The sequence below is a fragment of the Eschrichtius robustus genome, chromosome 7 (genome assembly GCF_028021215.1).
Source record: "Eschrichtius robustus isolate mEscRob2 chromosome 7, mEscRob2.pri, whole genome shotgun sequence".
NCBI classification, from domain to species: Eukaryota; Metazoa; Chordata; class Mammalia; order Artiodactyla; family Eschrichtiidae; genus Eschrichtius; species Eschrichtius robustus.
This window is the reverse complement of record NC_090830.1, coordinates 128715970-128734205: the sequence shown is the minus strand read 5'-3', so window position 1 is coordinate 128734205 and position 18236 is coordinate 128715970. Positions and strand designations below refer to the sequence as shown.

Sequence of the window (18236 nt, the reverse complement as noted above, 5' to 3'; positions counted from 1 at the left end):
CCTTGCAGCCTCCTTCCAAACCCACAGGTCTCTCAGAGAATGTTCCTGGGTCCTTCCCTTGCAAACTCAGGAGAGCTGAAAGTAGACATGTAAAGTAGCAGGAACACCGTCGGCAAAATGGAAGCAGAAGGATAACCTGGAGAAACAACTGATGAGGAACACACTACAGAAAACCTCTTCTACTGTGTTATGATAGGTGGTGGAGCGTGGCCTGGGCTCAGCGTCCCTCCTCCGAGGTCCCAGTCATACGGGGCCCTCGGTGATCCCCTCAGGGGGCAGGCCGGGTGCGCTGTCGGCCGTGGGCCTCTCATCTTGCTTCAGCGACGGCGGGACTCGTAGACTGACGTAGGGTTTGTGACAAGCTGTGTTGGCCAGAGGCGGGTAGTGCTGTCTGTAGCAAATGTAGGCAAAAATGAGGCCAATGACTCCACCAACAAAAGAATCTAGGACAGAAGAGCAAAACCGGGAGGAACGCGTTATGATTCATTCAAATGTGGCCAGTTATGTTTTCCAGAAAGCACTTTTCCTACCGGCTGCAATGACTGGTTTGCTGATTGGACCCCCTGAAAGACTGAAGGAAAGAGAAACCTCACTGGATCTATAGATCTTGCGGCCTCCGCAAACTCTTATCATTTTTAGAACTTAAACATCCCTTTTAAGTGTGTACTTGAGTCTTCTCTTTATATAATATGCAGCTGAACACAGCATGAACTCAGATTTGCATTCTTGATTTTGAAAATCAATTCTAAATTCTGGAAGAATTCCGGCCATCTCCATGGGATCTGGATACCCTCGGGGGCTGTCATTTCTTTTCCTTTAGCAAGTTCCCACTGGACTCCTGCAATGCTGCCGGTGCACCACAGAAACCCAGAGGGCACGCTGGCCTCTGCCTCACAGTCAGCGATTTCCCAGGGATGAAATGAAACTTCTGAGTCACAAAGTGAATGAAACATTTTATGATACACCAGTATTGGCAAACTCGACAGTCCCGGCGGGAGGGGCCCAATGCCTCCAAAAAGCTGCAGATTTTATCAAGTTGGAGGGCGCTGGGGGGGCAGACAAGGCAGGAGAGGGTATCTGCAGGTGAAACAGGCCCCTTCACCACCTCTATGGCGGCCCCTTGCCAAAAAGGGCATTCAGCTGGTTCCCAGTAGAGACCCCATGAAAGTAGCCCGTCCCAACAATCTTCACTGTGTGTGTTTGTGTGTGTGTGTGCATGTGTGTGTCGTGTGCATGCATGCCCTTTAAACTGACTATGGGTTATTCTTGCCAAAAAGATCCTAAAATAATGGAAGACCTCCCCTGACAAGAGAAACTTCGCACTCTCATGAAGGTCGCTGCCAGGCTGAACTGTCATTCTCCATTTGGGGGTTTCCACTTTCACCTTCATTACCTTGTTGAATCGCCCACACCTGCTATGGGCAGGGAGCATCAGCCCCATTTTACAGAAGAAATTCAGGCTCAGAGAGGCCAACAGAACCTTCCGCGGCCCCACCCCTTGTTAATGATGGAACTGGCCTTGAACTCTGGTGTCCCGACTCTGACCTGCACTGCTTCTCGGGGCTGTGCTCGAACCCCGGCAGGTTCATCCCAAGCTTTCTGTTGTCCCAGCTTTCAGAACACAGCAGGCCATGACTGAAGGGCAGTGCACCTGGGTTCAGATGGGGGACAACAGCTTTCCTTTACCAGTGCTGGGGATGTTAAGTCTCCAGACCCTTCCCAGTAAGCAACACACTGTGTACTGACCTCAGTTTAAGTCTCAAGCTGACTCTCCTGTGTCTCCTGCAGGGGAATTTGGGGTGGCTGTCAAAGAAATATGTCTTCCAAGAAAACAAACTGTTCAACGCTTAGATAACTGCACCCCACTTATCAGCCCTTTTGTGATAGGTATTCCGGCTCCATCTAGAATAACTGGGATCATCTTTGAGGAAAAGGACAATATTTTGGTATTTTATTTTGAAGAATTGCTTCCACCTTCAGCATTTTTACTAGACTAAGAGTAAAACGTTTAAAATCACTATAATAAATAGCTTTAAGCTCTTTTAAATAAATATAGTAATTTACTGCATGTAATTTTATTTATAAACAGCATCAAAACAGGTAAGGAACACAGGCATTTCTATGATGGCAGAATGAAGGTCCACTGTGTGCAGAACACGTGCCCAGACCCTGCTCTGGCATCTGAGGGTGGACACAGCTGCTAGTGATGGCTTCCCAAGTGCAAATATTGGGTTGGCCAAAAAGTTTGTTTGGGTTTTTCCAAAACATCTTATTCCGTAACAATAGATGAGGTTATCTGCTTGATTAGACGCCTTCCCACTGCTCTTAGGGACTTGATTAAGCCCCTATGGCCTTCAAAGTCACATACCTGGTCCTGGCTGACCTCCCAGCCATCCCTGTCCCCTCACTCTGCTGCAGTCACCGTCTTCCTTCTGTTTCTCCAATATGTCTGCTTTCTCCCCCTTCTCCCCTTCAATCCTGGGAATCCCTTCCCTTCATCTCACCTATTCACTTTCTACTCATCCTTCCAAGCTCAACTCAACATCCTTGTGCAAGGATTCATCACCTGACCTCCAGACTAGACCCTGTCTCCCAGGGATACACTTTCATTAGCCCCCGGGGGATAAGAATGGCAAATAGTACCGAGCTGTGCAATGATGTAATGCTTAACACTGGACTCTACACTCCACCAGGGCAGGGGCTCTGTCTGGGTCACTGGCTGTTGATTCCTCAGTGCCTGGAACAGCACTTTGCTCACCTTACGCAGAATTAAGTTGGCGGAAGGAAGTGGATGAATGAATACGTGCACAGCAACTGGGGGCTAGATTCTGGTTACTGCCCTGTGGTGTCCTGTGTGGGTCCCGTTCCCCTCTCTGGGCCTCAGTTCCCTCATTAGGAGCAAGTGCGTGGCCGCTGAGAGGCCTTCTCATGTGAGTGTCCCAGGAATTTGGTCCCCAGGGTCAGCCTACTGAGACTGCCTTCAGATCATTTGGAAACTGCCAAGGCATATTCAGAAAGTAGGTCCTATCCTTGATTGGGATAACACATCTCTTACAACACAAACAAAGGTCATTCTAACAGGTCAGAGAATGAATAACTGTAGCTACTTCCTCTCCATAGGAGTGCAAACGCGGTGCGACTGTGGCCACCACCTGGCAGAAAAGCGAGGAAAACAGATTAGCGGCCACTCAGCCCTGGTGAGTAGCCTCCAAGGTAGGAGGGGAGGAGAGGACCATCGGAGAGACATCAGTGAGACCCAGGGGCCCATCCTTGCTCCCAGAGCAGGCATCTGGGGCCATGGTAAGGTATCCAGCATCTACTCTCACCCCCAGCCTAAGAATCCTCCCAGCTGAGGAATCCTCGACAAAGACACTGCAGCCCTGACCAGGGCAAGTCTCTGCACCTCGGAGCCTCAGTCTCCCTAGCTCTCAAACGCAAATCTCAATATCCACATCATTGAGTTGTGACAATGATTTAATGAGAACTGCTTCTGAGCAGTGTATCCCAGAGCACAACACAAAACAAGACCTTAAAATACATTGTCTAAAAAAATAGCGTCTATCGCTGTTACTCTGTTCCTCTCCGGCACTACTGGGGGCTTTCTAGTCCTTCCCCATCCTTCTTCTCACACACCAACTCAGCTGTCTACAGTTGTCATCTCTTTAGCATGGCCAAACTTTCATAGCATTTTAAATAAACACGTGAACTTAAAAAACATTTGTCACCCAAGAAACTGGAAAGTGATATGTACTATGAATTCCTCAGTGGAGTCACGAGGCGTAATTAATGCGATTAAATCAAATTCCTTAAATTGAGAAACTCTTCACACAGCCTGTGGCCAGCAGCCTGTGAAATGTGCCAGGGCTTTTTCCAGTTCAAGGTCTTAGAGTCACACTATTGTTTCGTTTTTCCAATAGCCCCAGAGAACAGCCCCACAGGGTGTTATTTTTATTAGTATCTGAAATGATCCAGGACAACTGCATTTAAGCCATTGACTACTGAACAGACCACACAGCAAAACCTACAAATAATGCCATTTGACTTACTATTTTCTGTGACAAAGCATTTTATTAGGTGCATCACTGACCAAAAGACATCGTATCATTCTGAGTATATGTTCCCCAGGCTGACTGGTGCGGCAGCAAGCCAGAGAATGGTGATTGCTGCCAATGTTGTTTTCCCATTTAATCGGAGTAAAAAGTGGTATCATAGGTGCCACCACAGTTATCAGAAGTAACCAGGGCAATGGAAGGTCTAGTGAAGGCGCCTTCTCAGCAAAGTCATCCGGGGCTTTGTTTATCACAAAGTTGGTGAACAAGATTTACAAAATGACTTACTTTATGAGAGAGAATGTCACCAAGTGCCACTTGATGAAATCACATTCACATTCTGTAGAGCGTGTGCTGACAGAAAAGCAGGCAGGGGACAAGTGGGCCTTTATTAGGGAAAGAAACTACCTGGGATTAACTTCACCCCAAATATGGTAGCATGGGACAGGGTGGGGCTGGGATTCAATGGGGGAACATGTGGAGCTCCGTGTCCCCGGAGTACACATGCTGCAGTCTCCTCACTCAGCCTTCATGTCATTCATCCATCACGTATGTTGCATGGGGATCAGGTGTCAGGCGTGATACCCGGTCCTAGGACACGAGGCTGAACAAAACAGACATGTTCCCAGTCCTACGGGAAGTGACAGTCTTACCAGTGAGCTGCAGCTATAGTGTGCGCCATGAGGGAGAAGGCGGGTCTGTGAGATCAGCCAGCAGAGTGGCCTGGTTTTTCTGGACCAGTGGAGTTTCACTGAGGACAAGACCCACCGGCCAGCCCTGCAGGATAACCAGGTGTGAACCCGGGGGAGGGGGAAGTGGAGGCAGGGAGGACAACACAGTCTTCTAGGCAGAGGAAGGAAGGGGCGTGGCAAGTTTGAGAAACTGAAGAAAGGTCCATCTTCTCTCAGGGGGTGGTGTCATTATAAGTCTATAGGACGTAAGTTGACTAGGCTTCTGGTGTGGGCTGGAAAAGAAGGGTATTCCACGTCCCCTCAGCCTGGACCAGGGTCCCCACTGGCTCTCTGGGCTGCTGTCTGTGCACCTCTCAGCCCACCTCTACCTCTCGGTGTTGACTCTCCCCTTGACTGCTTCACCTTCGTTTCCCCAGAGCCCAGCAAACATTCAGCAAATGTTCGGTGAACTGAGATGCACTGAACAACATTTACAAGATGCACTAAAGAACAGACACCACCAGCCACAAAAGGCCACATACTGTGTGATGCCCGGAATATGCAATGTCCAGAAGAGGGAGATCCAGAGAAAGAAAGTAGATTCATGGCTGCCAGGGGCTGCAGTGGATGGAAGATATGAACATTTTCTGGAATTAGATGGTGGTGATTGTTGCACGACTCTGAAGATACTAAAAACCTTTGAATTGTGCACTTTAAAAGGGAGAATTTATGAATTATGAGTTATGAATTATACCTCAACAAAGCTATTTAAAAGGGGAGGTTAGAATCAACACCTAGTATGCTCCAATGGTAGTAGAAAGAGGGCTAGACTTTGAATCAGGCAACCTGGATTTGAATCCTTACCCATCAAATGGGCATGACCCCAACCCCTTCTCATGAGGTCAAAGGACAGGAAAGGGTCTCATGGAGTCTGGCCTACTGAGGTGCCAGCCCTGCTCACCTGCTCTGACACAAACAAGCAGAAAGGCTTCTGAAGATGTGCTGTCAAGTCCTGGGGAGGAACACATCCCTCTCTGTTGCCACAGCAACATCCAACATCACTCAGCTGGTGTGACTTGGGACCCTGGGTGCCTTGGGCTCTATGACCCAAGACCGACCCTAGGGTAAATACCAGCTCTGGATAACTCAACAACCTCACATGATTGTTTCTGTTCTTTTTATTCTACTCCTAATGAAGCGTCCTGTTTTTGTGACTTTGAGTTTCTATAAAAGAACTTACATAGCACAGAGAATGCACAATCCACCTGGTACACTGTAAGCTGGCAGGGCAGCGCCAAGTCTGTCTACCTCAATACTGTGCCTCCATCAGAGAATGCCTGGCACACAGGCAACATATTGAATGAATAAATGGATGAACTGTAAAGTTCACTTCTTTTGTTCCTTTTTGAAGAGAAAGAACTTGCAAAGAATAATTTTAGTAAAACCAGTGTATAGAAAAAATGATACTAGTAAGAAAGGAATATGATTTAGTCAAAACCATTCATTCATTCATTCCACACATATTTATTGAGCATTGTTATGCATCAAGAATTGTTCCTCCAAAAGATACGCTGAAGTCCTAACCCCCAGTACCTCAGAATATAGCCTTATTTGGATACAGAGTCCGTACAAAGATGAGCAAGTTAAAATCAGATCAGTAGAATGGGCTCTAATCTAATATGACTGATGTCCTTATAAAAAGGAGAAATTTGGACACAGGGACAGACACGCACGGAGGGAAGATGACGTGAAGAAACACAAGGAAAATACCATGTAAAGATGGAGGCAGAGACTGGAATTATGCTTCCATAAGCCAAGAAATATCTGGGGCTAATAAGCTGGAAGAGGCAAGGAAGGCTCTTTCCTGTACAGGTGTCAGAGGGAGTGTGGCCGGCCAACACCTCGATTTTCCGCTTCTAGCCTCCAGGACCATGAGACGATTTCTATTCTTCCAAGCCACTCAGTTTGTGGAACTTTATTACAGCAGCCCTAGGAAACTAACACAAGTACCTACTAAGTGTCATGCCAACAAAAGAGACACAAATCCCTGCACACAGAGAGAGTATATTCTAGTACAGAGCTCAGCAAACTATGTGCACCATTCATTTACATGCTGTCTATAGCTGCTTTCATGACACCATTGCCAACTTGAGTAGCTACAACAGACACTGTATGACCCACATAAAGCCTAAGATATTTACTATCTGACCCTTTACAGGAAAAGTTTGCAGACTCCTACTCAAGTAGATAAGAACGGACAATAATCAATACTAAGAAATGACTTAGTTTATCAGACGGTGGTAATAAATGAGCAAAGGTGATTGTCAGACGGTGGTAATAAATGAGCAAAGGTGATTGTCAGACGGTGGTAATAAATGAGCAAAGGTGATTGTCAGACGGTGGTAATAAATGAGCAAAGGTGACTGTCAGATGGTGGTAATAAATGAGCAAAGGTGAGAGCCACAGGGAGTGTGGTGGACGGGCTGCGATTTCAGCAGAATGGTCACCTAAGACGGCCTCACTCGAGCTAAGATTAGGAGGCGGAAGGGAAGGAGCCACACACACATCTGAGAGAAGAGCATTCCAGGCACGGGAGAGAGCCAGTGCAAAGGTCCTGAGGTGGGAAAGCACCGGCATGAACAAGGAGGGGCAGTGCAGAACACTAACAGGGAGGCAGGAACTGAGGGACCAGATCTTAATGCCACTGCAGGACCTGGGCTTTGACGCTGACAGCAATGGGGGGTCACCAGGGGCTTTGCGCGGAGGTGAGGCACTACATGTGACAGGGCTTTAAAGGCTCGTTCTGGCTGCAGTGTGAGGGGCAAAGGAGGAAGGAGGGAGAAGGGTAGCAGGGCTTCAGCAATAACCCAGGCAACAGGTGAGGGTGGACTACAGTGGGAAGAGGAAGTTGGATTCTGGAGCTATCCTGAACACAGAGCCACCGGAAGAAACCAGAGAAACTCACAGGAAACAGAGGGGAGCATTCCCTGGAATAAATGAAGCCAGGTTGTCAATGAGACTTGGGAGCAGCCAAAACCTATCTTCCCTGGGAACTGAGAAATGAGGGACGCCAGGGCGGAGGGCAGAGGGCAGAGGGCCTGGCTGAGAAAGCCTCTCTTGAGGCCCAAAGCTCCCTGTCCAGTGTGTTCTGATTAAAAGGGAGGGGGCGGCCTGGGGCTGCAGACCGCTCGAGCCCTCCCTCGGGGATGCCCTGGGTATGAAGGCAGAGATGGGCAGACTCATGGGCAGTCAAGGCTCAGAGGTCCCCAGACCCCAGCAGCATTTGGCAGCTGAAGACAAATGTGAATGCAGACCCCACCCCCCGGGACAGCTGACTGCAGAGGGAAGACGAGGGGAGATCAGTTCACTCAGGACGGAGGATCTCGGAGGGAGAATCTCAGCGCTCTTGTTCTATGTAAGGCTGGTGGGTTTTGGTGGGAACAAGGGTTTCGTTCCAAAGTCTCCTTTTCAAGTCACTTCATTTAGAAAATTTAGAGATTGCTTCTGACAGCCCAAGGGAGGGAGGCCTGGTGGACAGTGTGTGCGCGTGTGCGTGCGTGCGTGCGTGTGTGTGTGTGTGTGTGTGTAGGGTGAACGTGGGGCGAGAGGAGGGAGCAGCCTCTACCTGGCTTTTTAGTGTGGCTCATGTACAGTCGGGCGCAGTGTCCCTGTCCCCAAACACCCCATCTGCAGAGACTGGAAACTACACATAAATTCATCTCACATCACAGACCCTTCACAGCCCAGTCAGAGAAACCTGGCAAAGGCAATGGCACCATCCTGAAATTTTCAGCCCAGTCAAGCACGGCATCTGTGACTGACATGGATGCGTTCCAGCCTCAGGCTGGGTGGAAACAAATGACTGCTTCCTCCCTTGAGACATGGTTTTCTGGATTATATTCAGAGGGAGGTGCTCTTTCTTATGACGAAACACTACACAGGCACTCAGGGCTGCTTAAAATGACCTATGATTAGAGAATCAGTGTTGGTTGGAAGGCTACCCGAAAGCTGGAGTCACACAAGGAAAGCCTGGACCCAGATACAGGGATTTGAGGGCAGAGGCAGCTCCTTATTATGTCCATTAATGGAGAAAAACAACACACTCCTGCCACTTCCAGCTATAACTGCCCACTGACTGGAAACCACACACACACAAGACTATGATGAGTTGGGGCAGAAGAGGGTTCAATGAGGTGCTCTGTTCTTTCTGTGCGTTTTCCTCTACAGATGTACTTCCCAGCATGGAAACTCCACAGGTTTTAACTCTGAAAACACACAGTTAATCACAAAGGTAAGCTTCCTTGTGAAGCACCGGCCCTGTGGTCGGCATCACCCATGGACTCTCTAGCTTCTGGCTGACCCGAAAGCCAGCATGTCACAAAGACGTGGAGAATCTTAGCCGGATAAAGATTTATTATCCAGCCAGTGGTTTTATTTCTGAAGAGGTCCTGCTAAGTGTTTCGGTGCCCCTCCAGACCATGGCCTGTGCCCTCCACTTTCCTCACTTAATAAAACAACAGACTTGTGTGTTTGGAGTGGAGCTGGAAAGGCAGAAAAGACCAGCAGGGTGTCGATAACAGAAAACCACTATGAAAATGAACAGAGCAAAGCGTTTGAGATTATGGGCTACTTACTGTATATATGAATATGTAATCGAGTAATTGCATATCCTTCCACATCAGGCGCAGTTGCTTAAATCAAAATTGGAATGGAGTCATAAAAATCTCATAATATTAATGTTGTTAACTAAAGTCTATAATGAGGGGTTCTCAGGTTGTGCTGCTGCCTATGGGTCTCCCCGTGAATTCTCATCATGACAGATGACCCCCGCCCATGGTCACTGGACACCTCAGTCCACCAAAGAACAACAACTTATTAATCTCGGTTGGGCATCCTGCCTCAAACACCCACCTGCACAGCAGTCGAAGGCCTCACTATCCATCCCTTCTCCAAGCTGGAAACCTTGGAAGCCTCTTTGATTACTCCCTTAATTAAGTGAGTGCTGAATGAATAAAATTTTCCACTCACTGAACACTGTGTCTTCTTAACACGTAATAAGGGAAAGAAAGATGGAGCTGAGATGTGGCTACAGGTCAGGCTTTCTCAACCTCAGCAACAGACATTCGGGGCTGTGGGGAAGGTGCTATCTTGTACACTGTAGGATGTTTAATAGCATCCCTGGCCTCTACCTACTAGATGCCAGTAGCAACCACCACAAACACCACCTCTACTTGTGAAGATGTCTCCAGTCATTGCTAAATGTCCCCTGGGAGGTTCAGTTGCCCCCATTGAGACCACTGGTAGGTATAGACAGTGACGGATGGCCTCATAAAGGGGAATTCAGGTGAAATGAGCCTGACTCAGAGCCCATTAGAGGATCCAAGGAAAGGCACACTCCACTCCTGGCTGACTCCAGGGTACAAACTGAACAGACGATGGCACAGCTGAATGGATAGTTGGGCCACATCCATGACCTGTACCAACTGAGGCACATTCAGTTTTGGCTGCAGGAGTCTACCATGATGCAATTTTGGTTTGCCCCCCCCCATCCCAAGTATGGCCCTAAACATCACTGATCACAGATTCCCTTGCTTTGCTTTCCCATCAGCCCACAGAGCATTAATATTCTCCCTCTACTGCTCCAAGTTCCTTTCGGTGCCAGTTGGATAGAATGGGTGTGAAGCCCTGTTGCCAGCAGGCCTCGAGCGCACCAGCTGCATCAGAACTCCAGCGTCTCCCCAAAGCCAAGAGCTGTGATCCTTCATCCTTTCATGACACGCCAGCCGCAGCTCGGTAGTGAGGAACAAAAGAGCATTTAATAGAGACCAACCTCACGTCTTAGGTTTTCAAGACAAGATCACTACACAAAAGCTCTTACTACCTTCCAAGATGAAGCCAAAATCTCTTCAACTCTAAAACCCTTAATCATTTCTCAGATCCTAAGTGGCTGAATAAAAGTGGAAACCAGGGATTCACAGCTTACAAACAGACCATGTTCCAAAAGCATGTCCACCTCGAAATCAGTGGTTTGGGAAACACACACACCCTTCTTTAGAGACGATGCGCTAAGCAACGACAGTACCGATTCACATTTGTGCAATACATTTTCGTTTACAAAGTACACTCAGATCCATTATTTCATTCAGTCTGTGAAACGGCTCTGGGAAATATTGGGGGATTATTGTTCCCATGTTCAGAAGAAGAAACTACAGTTTACAAGGATAAATGAGAAGCAGTCCATGAAATGCCATCTAGCCCATAACAGTTCTCATGGGGAAATGCCCTAATCATATGCGCCACAATGATTCTGTTGGAAAATATTCCTAGTTCCAAGGATGCAACGGTTATGCCCTTGTGCTGCTGGCTCAGCGATCCTCTCCCTGGCCCCCTCTCATTATGTGGCCTCATATATCCAGAACTTCATCCAAGTCACTGATAAAAGCAGAGAACAAGGGAGGGCTCGGGGTCCAGCCTGATGGGCCTCGAGTGACTGCCCCCATCAGCATGGCCTCAAGACCCCGATCAGCGCTTGTTGCCTCCACCTGTCCAGACCGCACATCAGCCTCCCTCTCCCCCTTCACCCCCCAGGCTGCAGCTGGAGGCTCAGGACACCCAGAGCGTGAGTTCCAGGAGGGTGGAGGGTGGAGCTGAGGCCAGAGAAGGAGGAGAAGGCCGCCGGAGAAGGTGGGGCAAAGCACCTCCAACTAGGAGCTCCCCTCACCTCTAGCCTCAACTGCCGCCCACTACTACTGGAACACCTGGGAAGAGGTGAGAAGAGGGCGGTCAGAAAAGGGGGAGGCGGGGAATGGCGCCGGCTGACAGCAGGAAGACAGGAAAGGAAGAGGAGGTGGAGGCCACAGACCAGTCGTGGAGGCCATTCGTCCAGGGAAGCTGGATTAGGCACACTTAATTCAGTGCGTTTGCTGAAAGCTGACACAGCGGAGCTCTCCATGGTAATTCTCAGACTTCATCAGAATTAACAAACTGGCTTGTTAACAATGCAGATTCCTGGCCGCCACTCCAGACCCACCCCCAAAAATCCAGTTCCTAGCTCAGAGTGGCCTGATCCAGGTGATCTGAGGATCGGCCTTTGGGAAACACAGCCCTAGACCCTGCGCTCCTGGAGGCCACACGTCCTGTGGGCACCGCCTCTGCCTCTGCTCCCTTTCTTGCTGTGGCAGATGCTCCTGTGGTCCAGGCAAGCTGAGCGCTGCAGCTGATCTGCAGAGGGGCATGGCACGGTTTAGTTTTATTCCAGGAACAAGCCCCTCACTTGTTCTGTGTTATTTTGACTTCGCACAGATACCCCAGGACTGACACATACAGGAAAGCCTCACTCAGCCCTGCAGTGGCTGCTGGCATCCATCCCTGGGCTGGACACGGTGACAAATACGTCCTTGTGGGATGGATCTGAGATGTGAAAGGAGCCAACAACCACTTGGCATCGAGTCTGGGATGGAGGCAAGGGATCCAGCAGGGAAGTCCACCTGAGTCTGTGACTGAGGGCCTGCCATCCTAGCAGGACTTGAGGGGTCTACTTGAGCATGAAGGAGGGGGAGGAGCTCCGATTCTGTCCCCAGCAAGGACAGTATGAAGGCCAGAACTCACCTGAACAGGTGCATTTTCTTTAAAGCTGTGTCTGCTCTGTCATTTCAGCCTACTCTGGCTTCTCACAGTGGGCACTTACCTCTCCCTAGTAGGTGCACGTCTCCCCGCTTCCCCGCGGGAGAGAGGCAGACGGCACGAGGGCTGCGCGGGCCCCAGGCAGGAACTCACCTTGCCAGTGATGCTTGTAGTCGCACATGCGGGACAGGGCGATCATCATGGCGCAGTACAGGGGCAGGATGGCAGCACAGAGCCGCCAGCTCTTCCCCCGCCCACTCTCGGTGAAGCAGTGCAGCTTGCCAGCCAAGTAAAACGTCGTGAAGCCAAGTCCTGAAAAGGCAACTGCCGAAGAGAAACAGCAGGTGTTACTCTAGTAGTTGGGAAGCAGCAGGGACACAGGGCACCCTGAGCATTCTGTCTGCCATCTTGCACACTCCCAGGGCCAAGGCCATGTTGGCACCAGGCACCATCGAGGCAATCTGTGCTCTTGCTAGAACCACGCTGGTATGAGAATGAGAATAGGTCAACAATGAGAATGACTTTCCAGGCTTGCATGTGATCAAAATCTATTCTATTTCATTCATTCATTCATTCATTCATTCAACAATGACTTAATGGGTGTCTACTGTGTGCTAGACAGGCACTGATCAAGGTGGGGGGAATAAAAAGATGCCTCAGAGTCTATATCTGGTCTCAAGGGGCTCACGGTCTGATTGAAGGTCACGGCCACGCTAATAGAGAGTTTTAATACAATGTGTTGAGTTCTACAAGAAAAAAGAGTGCATGCGAAACAAATGACCGTGATGACAGCATAGCTTTGAAGGGAGAGGGAAAGTAAGGAATTTTTGGCTTGGTGGCACTCGGTAAAGCTGGAACAGCAGGTGCTGTGGAGAAGTGAGTTTGACAGAGAAGCCAATGATGACAAATTCCTTATTTTCTCTTACAAATCATGGTTATTAATTTTTAGAATTGCAAAGACAACTCATAGCTGTGCTGAATCCATTGTCAAAAGTGTAGAGTCCGGGGTAGTATGTGAAGCCCAAGCTTTCCATCCAGTCAGGTTTAAACCACAGTTGAACTCAGTGAGTAAGGTGGGTCTTCTGTGGGCTTAGAACAACGGTCCTCAACCCCGGCTACACACGGAGTCACCTTTAAAACCTGGGAAGCTTTCAAAACTACTGGTAGCCAGGTCTCATTGTCAGACATTCTGTTTGCACTGGTCTGGAGTGGACCTTAGTGGTGTGCGTGCGTGCGTGCCTGTGTGTGGACTCCCCAGGTGATGCTATTTTTTTAAAATATTTATTTATTTATTTATTTATTCTTTTTTTTTTTTTTTTTGGCTGCGTTGGGTCTTTGTTGCTGCATGCAGGCTTTCTCTAGTTGCGGCGAGCGGCGGTTACTCTTCACTGCAGTGCGCGGGCTTCTCATTGCAGTGGCTTTTCTTGTTGCGGAGCATGGGCTCTAGGCGCGCGGGCTTCAGTAGTTGTGGCTTGCGGGCTCTAGAGTGCAGGCTCAGTAGTTGTGGCGCATGGGCTTAGTTGCTCCGCAGCATGTGGGATCTTCCCGGACCAGGGCTCGAAGCCGTGTCCCCTGCGTTAGCAGGCAGATTCTGAACCACTGCACCACCAGGGAAGCCCTCCCCAGGTGAGTCTAATGGCAGCCAGGAGTGAGTTTAGATGCTTTTGTTGAAGGCAGGGGCTACAGCTCCCACCTTCTCTGGACACCAGCCTATTCAAAACTTTCCTCTTGATGAGAAAATACTCCTGAGGCCTGAGGGGCAGAGCTCCTAGGTAACCAGCCCGCACAGTGATTTGGTAGATTTGGTAGAATGGGTCTAATGCCATAACACCAAGGACTTTAAGAGACTGTCTGAAACCTGAGCAGCGGCCTCGGCATCAGTGAGTTTGTCACAAATACAGAATGTCAGACCCACCCCAGACCTACTGAGTTAGAATCTGTATTTCACCAGATCCACAAGCAAGCTGTGTGTGCCCCGAAGTCTGAGAAGGTCTGGCCTACAGCACATTCATCCTCTTTATACAACATCTCTGAGAGTCCATCTTCAGGAAATAATACAAAACTATGGAGAAATCTAGAAGATATTCTGCTCAAAGTTATTTATAATTATGGGAAAATGTAAAGATAAAGAACTGGGATATTTCCATTCAGTGGATTATGATGCAACCATGGAAATTATTTTGATTATGTAGCACTACAGACAATCCTTAGGACACAATGTTAAGAGAAAAAAACAAGAGTCTAAATTGTAGGTTCAAGATAATCATGGTTATGTACATAAAAATGAATAACCTGCAACTTTAACAAATTATCTCTGATAATGATGTGTCTTCTTAAACGGGGTTCCCCAAGTATGAACACAAGCTTATACCAAAGCAGAACTTTTTCAGCAATCAAATTAAACAAGGTAACAGAGTATTTTTTTTTAAAACAGGATATTAAGCCAGGTTTATCTCAGGAATAAAAATGAAGCACTTAAACATTTTTGAATAATGATTTGTACTCAAGCAGGAAAGCAGTGCCAACATATATTGAATATTCTGTTTAAAGTAAAACTTTGCGCAAAACTGCATTGCCCAGGCCTGTTCTAGATTGTTTGCTCTGATGAAGGGTATCAGATGATTTACAGGGTGCCCAAAGCAGCCCCATTTGGCCACCACCCTCCTAGCAAGTGCAACGGGTTCTTAATTGCCCATCCTCACCCACTTTGCTCTGTTTCTCCTCTCCGTTCACACTCTGCCCTGAGGTAACAGAGTCGGGGAGGGCTGGACACTTGGCTCTGGTGGGTACCGGCCTCATTCTGAGCTCTTACAGGAGGAGTAACGGACTTCGTTCAAAGCTGACAGTTTAGCAGTCTACCCACCTAATTACTGCTACTCCATTTATATAAGCGTCTTGAGCATCCATGGATTCTGGTATCTGTGGGGCTCCTGGTACCATTCCCCGAAGGATGCTGAGGGATGACTGTACATTGAATGTGGCGAGCCTAAAAGATGTGCCCTGGGGCATTGTAGGGTTATGGATGAAAGTTTCCAAGATACGAATCAGAGGAGAGGCAGCCCTGGGTGTTGCCAAGTTGTCATCTCTTGGGAAAACATTAAAAAGAAGGTCAATGAGCGTAGGGTGGATGTTAAGCAGGAATTTGTAGGTGTCCCCATGAAAAATGGTTTGGAGACTTTTAAGACATACGAGTCTCGGCTCAGCAGCCAACAGCCCTGAGCCTCTGGGCATATTCACAAGATGGACAAGAGAAGGGGCCGCTGAAAACCCTCCAAGGTCAAGTCCTGGGGCAGGTGGTTTGAGGCCAGACCCTCAGCCTCCACCCGGTCACCTCCTTGCCCCCAGGAACTCAAATTTGGCCAGTTGTGACAGTGGAGGCTGTGGCTCATTCTTTGGAGAGCAGGTAAAGCATATTCTCTCCCGCACAGTGGGACCCGCACTGCAGGTCCTCCAAAATGGAGAAGCATCTACTTCTTTGAAAAGGAGGAGGGATTCAAAGGCATTTTAAAGGCTGAGCTCAACAGCCTAGATCATGTGGGCATCCAGCAGCAGCCGCCAGTCTCACGTCCTATTGGGCCTCCGGGCAGCATGTTTAAAGCAGCACTGTGCACCCTTGTCTAGCTGACGTGATAGACTCTGATTCCAGGCTAAACCTTATGCTTGTCACTTTCTCACTGATATTCCCACAGTTATTGAACCAGCATGATGTCCTTTGGCAAAGGGCTTCTGAGGCACTTCCTTCTGGCCCAGGAGGCACGTCCCAGCTGTGGGCAGCTCAGGTGCTTTGTCAAAATTCCTGCTTTCCCAAATACCAACTGAATAAGAATTAGGCTCTACCAAACCATCCTGAATTCATAGGATCCCACAGTTTTTCTGCCACCTCCTCCTGTGAGGGCGGGGGTTTGGGACCAGGAAGTAACCTCCCATGAGCCTTCCAGCTCTGAGATCCTGGGACTTACCAAGGCTCAGATTCAAGTTCAACTGGGAGAAAAAGAAAACAGAAAGGTTTTTAAAGAAATTCTTTCCAACTCTAGCCAAACAACACCCTCTTCTCTTCTCAAAGAAACGTACATTTGAGACCCTGAGGGGCCGTGGAAGTTTTTATGCTAGTGAGGGGCAGGTGAGATGACATTCGTTCCAAGTGACTGTCTTCCCCCTGAAACATGGTCCTTGCTTCCAGCATGATTAGGAAATAAAACTGAGAATTGAGCAAAGATGCGGGCAGAGCACTGGACATTTTGGAAGATCGGGATTATAAAATAGGATAAATGCATTCATATTTTGCTTAACATTATTAACAACAGAAATATGATTAGAATAGTCCCAAGCCAGTGGTGTGAGAGAAAACTGACAGTCTACCTCTCCAGGGGTAGAACAGAGCTTAGAACACACACACACGCATATAAGCACTCACAGTGATGGTGGGAAGAGCATGTGTCCCTTCCTTTCAGAGCTTGTAGCAGGTTTTCTTGGCTGGAAGCAGCTGATTGTAAATAGTTCTATGTTGATCTGGCTGTGAAAAGTAAAGATGCTCTTGGAGCCTCTAAACTAGGAAGCAGATGAAAGAGGGTGGCTTCCCCACCCTGTTTCTGGCATTTTCAGTGCTCACTTGGCTGTCATCAATGAGAGTCAATAAGCAAAGCATCACAATACAGGTTGCTGGTCCAGGTGGTGATGCCAGGCATGTCGCATTAACAGGTCTATCTGCCTGCCCAGTGATTCTGAAAGGAAATCACTGCTTCTTCTCTCCAGCTGCATAGATGAATTGTCACAGGTTTACAACATTCCCTTTGCAAAGAAAGGTCGATTTACTGAGACAGCTTAGGTGAAAGAATGTTGTTTTGCTTTTTCCTCCCCAGTTGACTTTTCAACCAAGTGGAAGAGATTTGAACCCCAAGGATTGCAAGAAATAAGAAGACCAGCACCAAAGAAAAAAGTTTTAAAAGCAAACGAGATAAGAATCAGGGGGACAGACCCAGCTTTTTGTGTTGTATTTTTCACTTCTGCTAATTATAATGAATTTCCCCAGACAAACTGATTATTCCTGGCACCACAAATGGAATTGTGTTCTAATGACTTTGTACAAATTTTTCATTATATGATGCTCAAAGAGTTAGTATTTTCTTTTCCAAGAGGGAGAAAGGCAATACCAGGTGGTTGAATAACTTTTCATGTTGAAGGGTGTTTTGAGTTTGCCAGTGCATCTCCACAAGACCACCCAAAACCAAGGACGTGGGAACAAGCATGCCTAGTCAGCACCTTGCTGACCCCTGACAAGCAGCAGAGGGCTGTTGCGAGTCAGGGATCCAGGTTCCCACCTTGGCTCTGCCATTAACTGAACGCACGATGTTGGGCAAGTTGCTTTCCCTCTCTGGACTTCAGGTTGCTCTGCAAAGTAAGAGGCTGAACCACAAGCGGCCACCACATCACGCCCGGGGGAGCCAGGCAGATGGGGAGCATGAGTAAAGCAGCTGGATGTTGAGTCAATTTTTTTTGCAACAGAAAACCCTCCTGGGTTCTATTGCTAGACGCTCAGATCCAGGAAATACTTCACTTCCAGAAAAAATTAATGGTTCATTTGTGATTATAAATGGCAACTAATACCTAGCCTCGCTGTTGGGAGACATCTGGGAGTAGTGAGGACTGGGGCAAACTGGGGAACATCCACCTGTTTAAAGGTGCAGCCCCACCTCTGCTCAAGCTGGTGTCTGCCACATGGGCTCAGTGTTCCCAGAAGTTTTGATCTTGTAACAGAAGAAGGAAACCCTGATATTTATGGGAAATGTCTCCATTTTAAATATTAACAACTCATCAAAAATGAATACAGTACAGACCAAATGAACTCATCCATGGGCCAGCAGGGCTGGGGGCTGGGTCTGCAGGCTGCCAATTC

At 48.2% G+C, this 18236-nt stretch overlaps 1 protein-coding gene across 1 annotated transcript in view; it reads right to left on the bottom strand.

Annotated features, from left to right (window-relative positions):
- Window positions 1-243: 243 nt before the first annotated feature.
- PLPP4 (phospholipid phosphatase 4) overlaps window positions 244-18236 on the bottom strand; it is a 188300-nt gene continuing 170307 nt past the window's right edge. Inside the window, exons 6-7 of the mRNA XM_068549071.1 lie at window positions 12497-12667; window positions 244-443 (exon numbers count right to left, since the gene is read on the bottom strand). Coding sequence (XP_068405172.1) covers window positions 244-443; window positions 12497-12667 — 371 coding nt within the window. The remainder of the gene's footprint in view (window positions 444-12496; window positions 12668-18236) is intronic.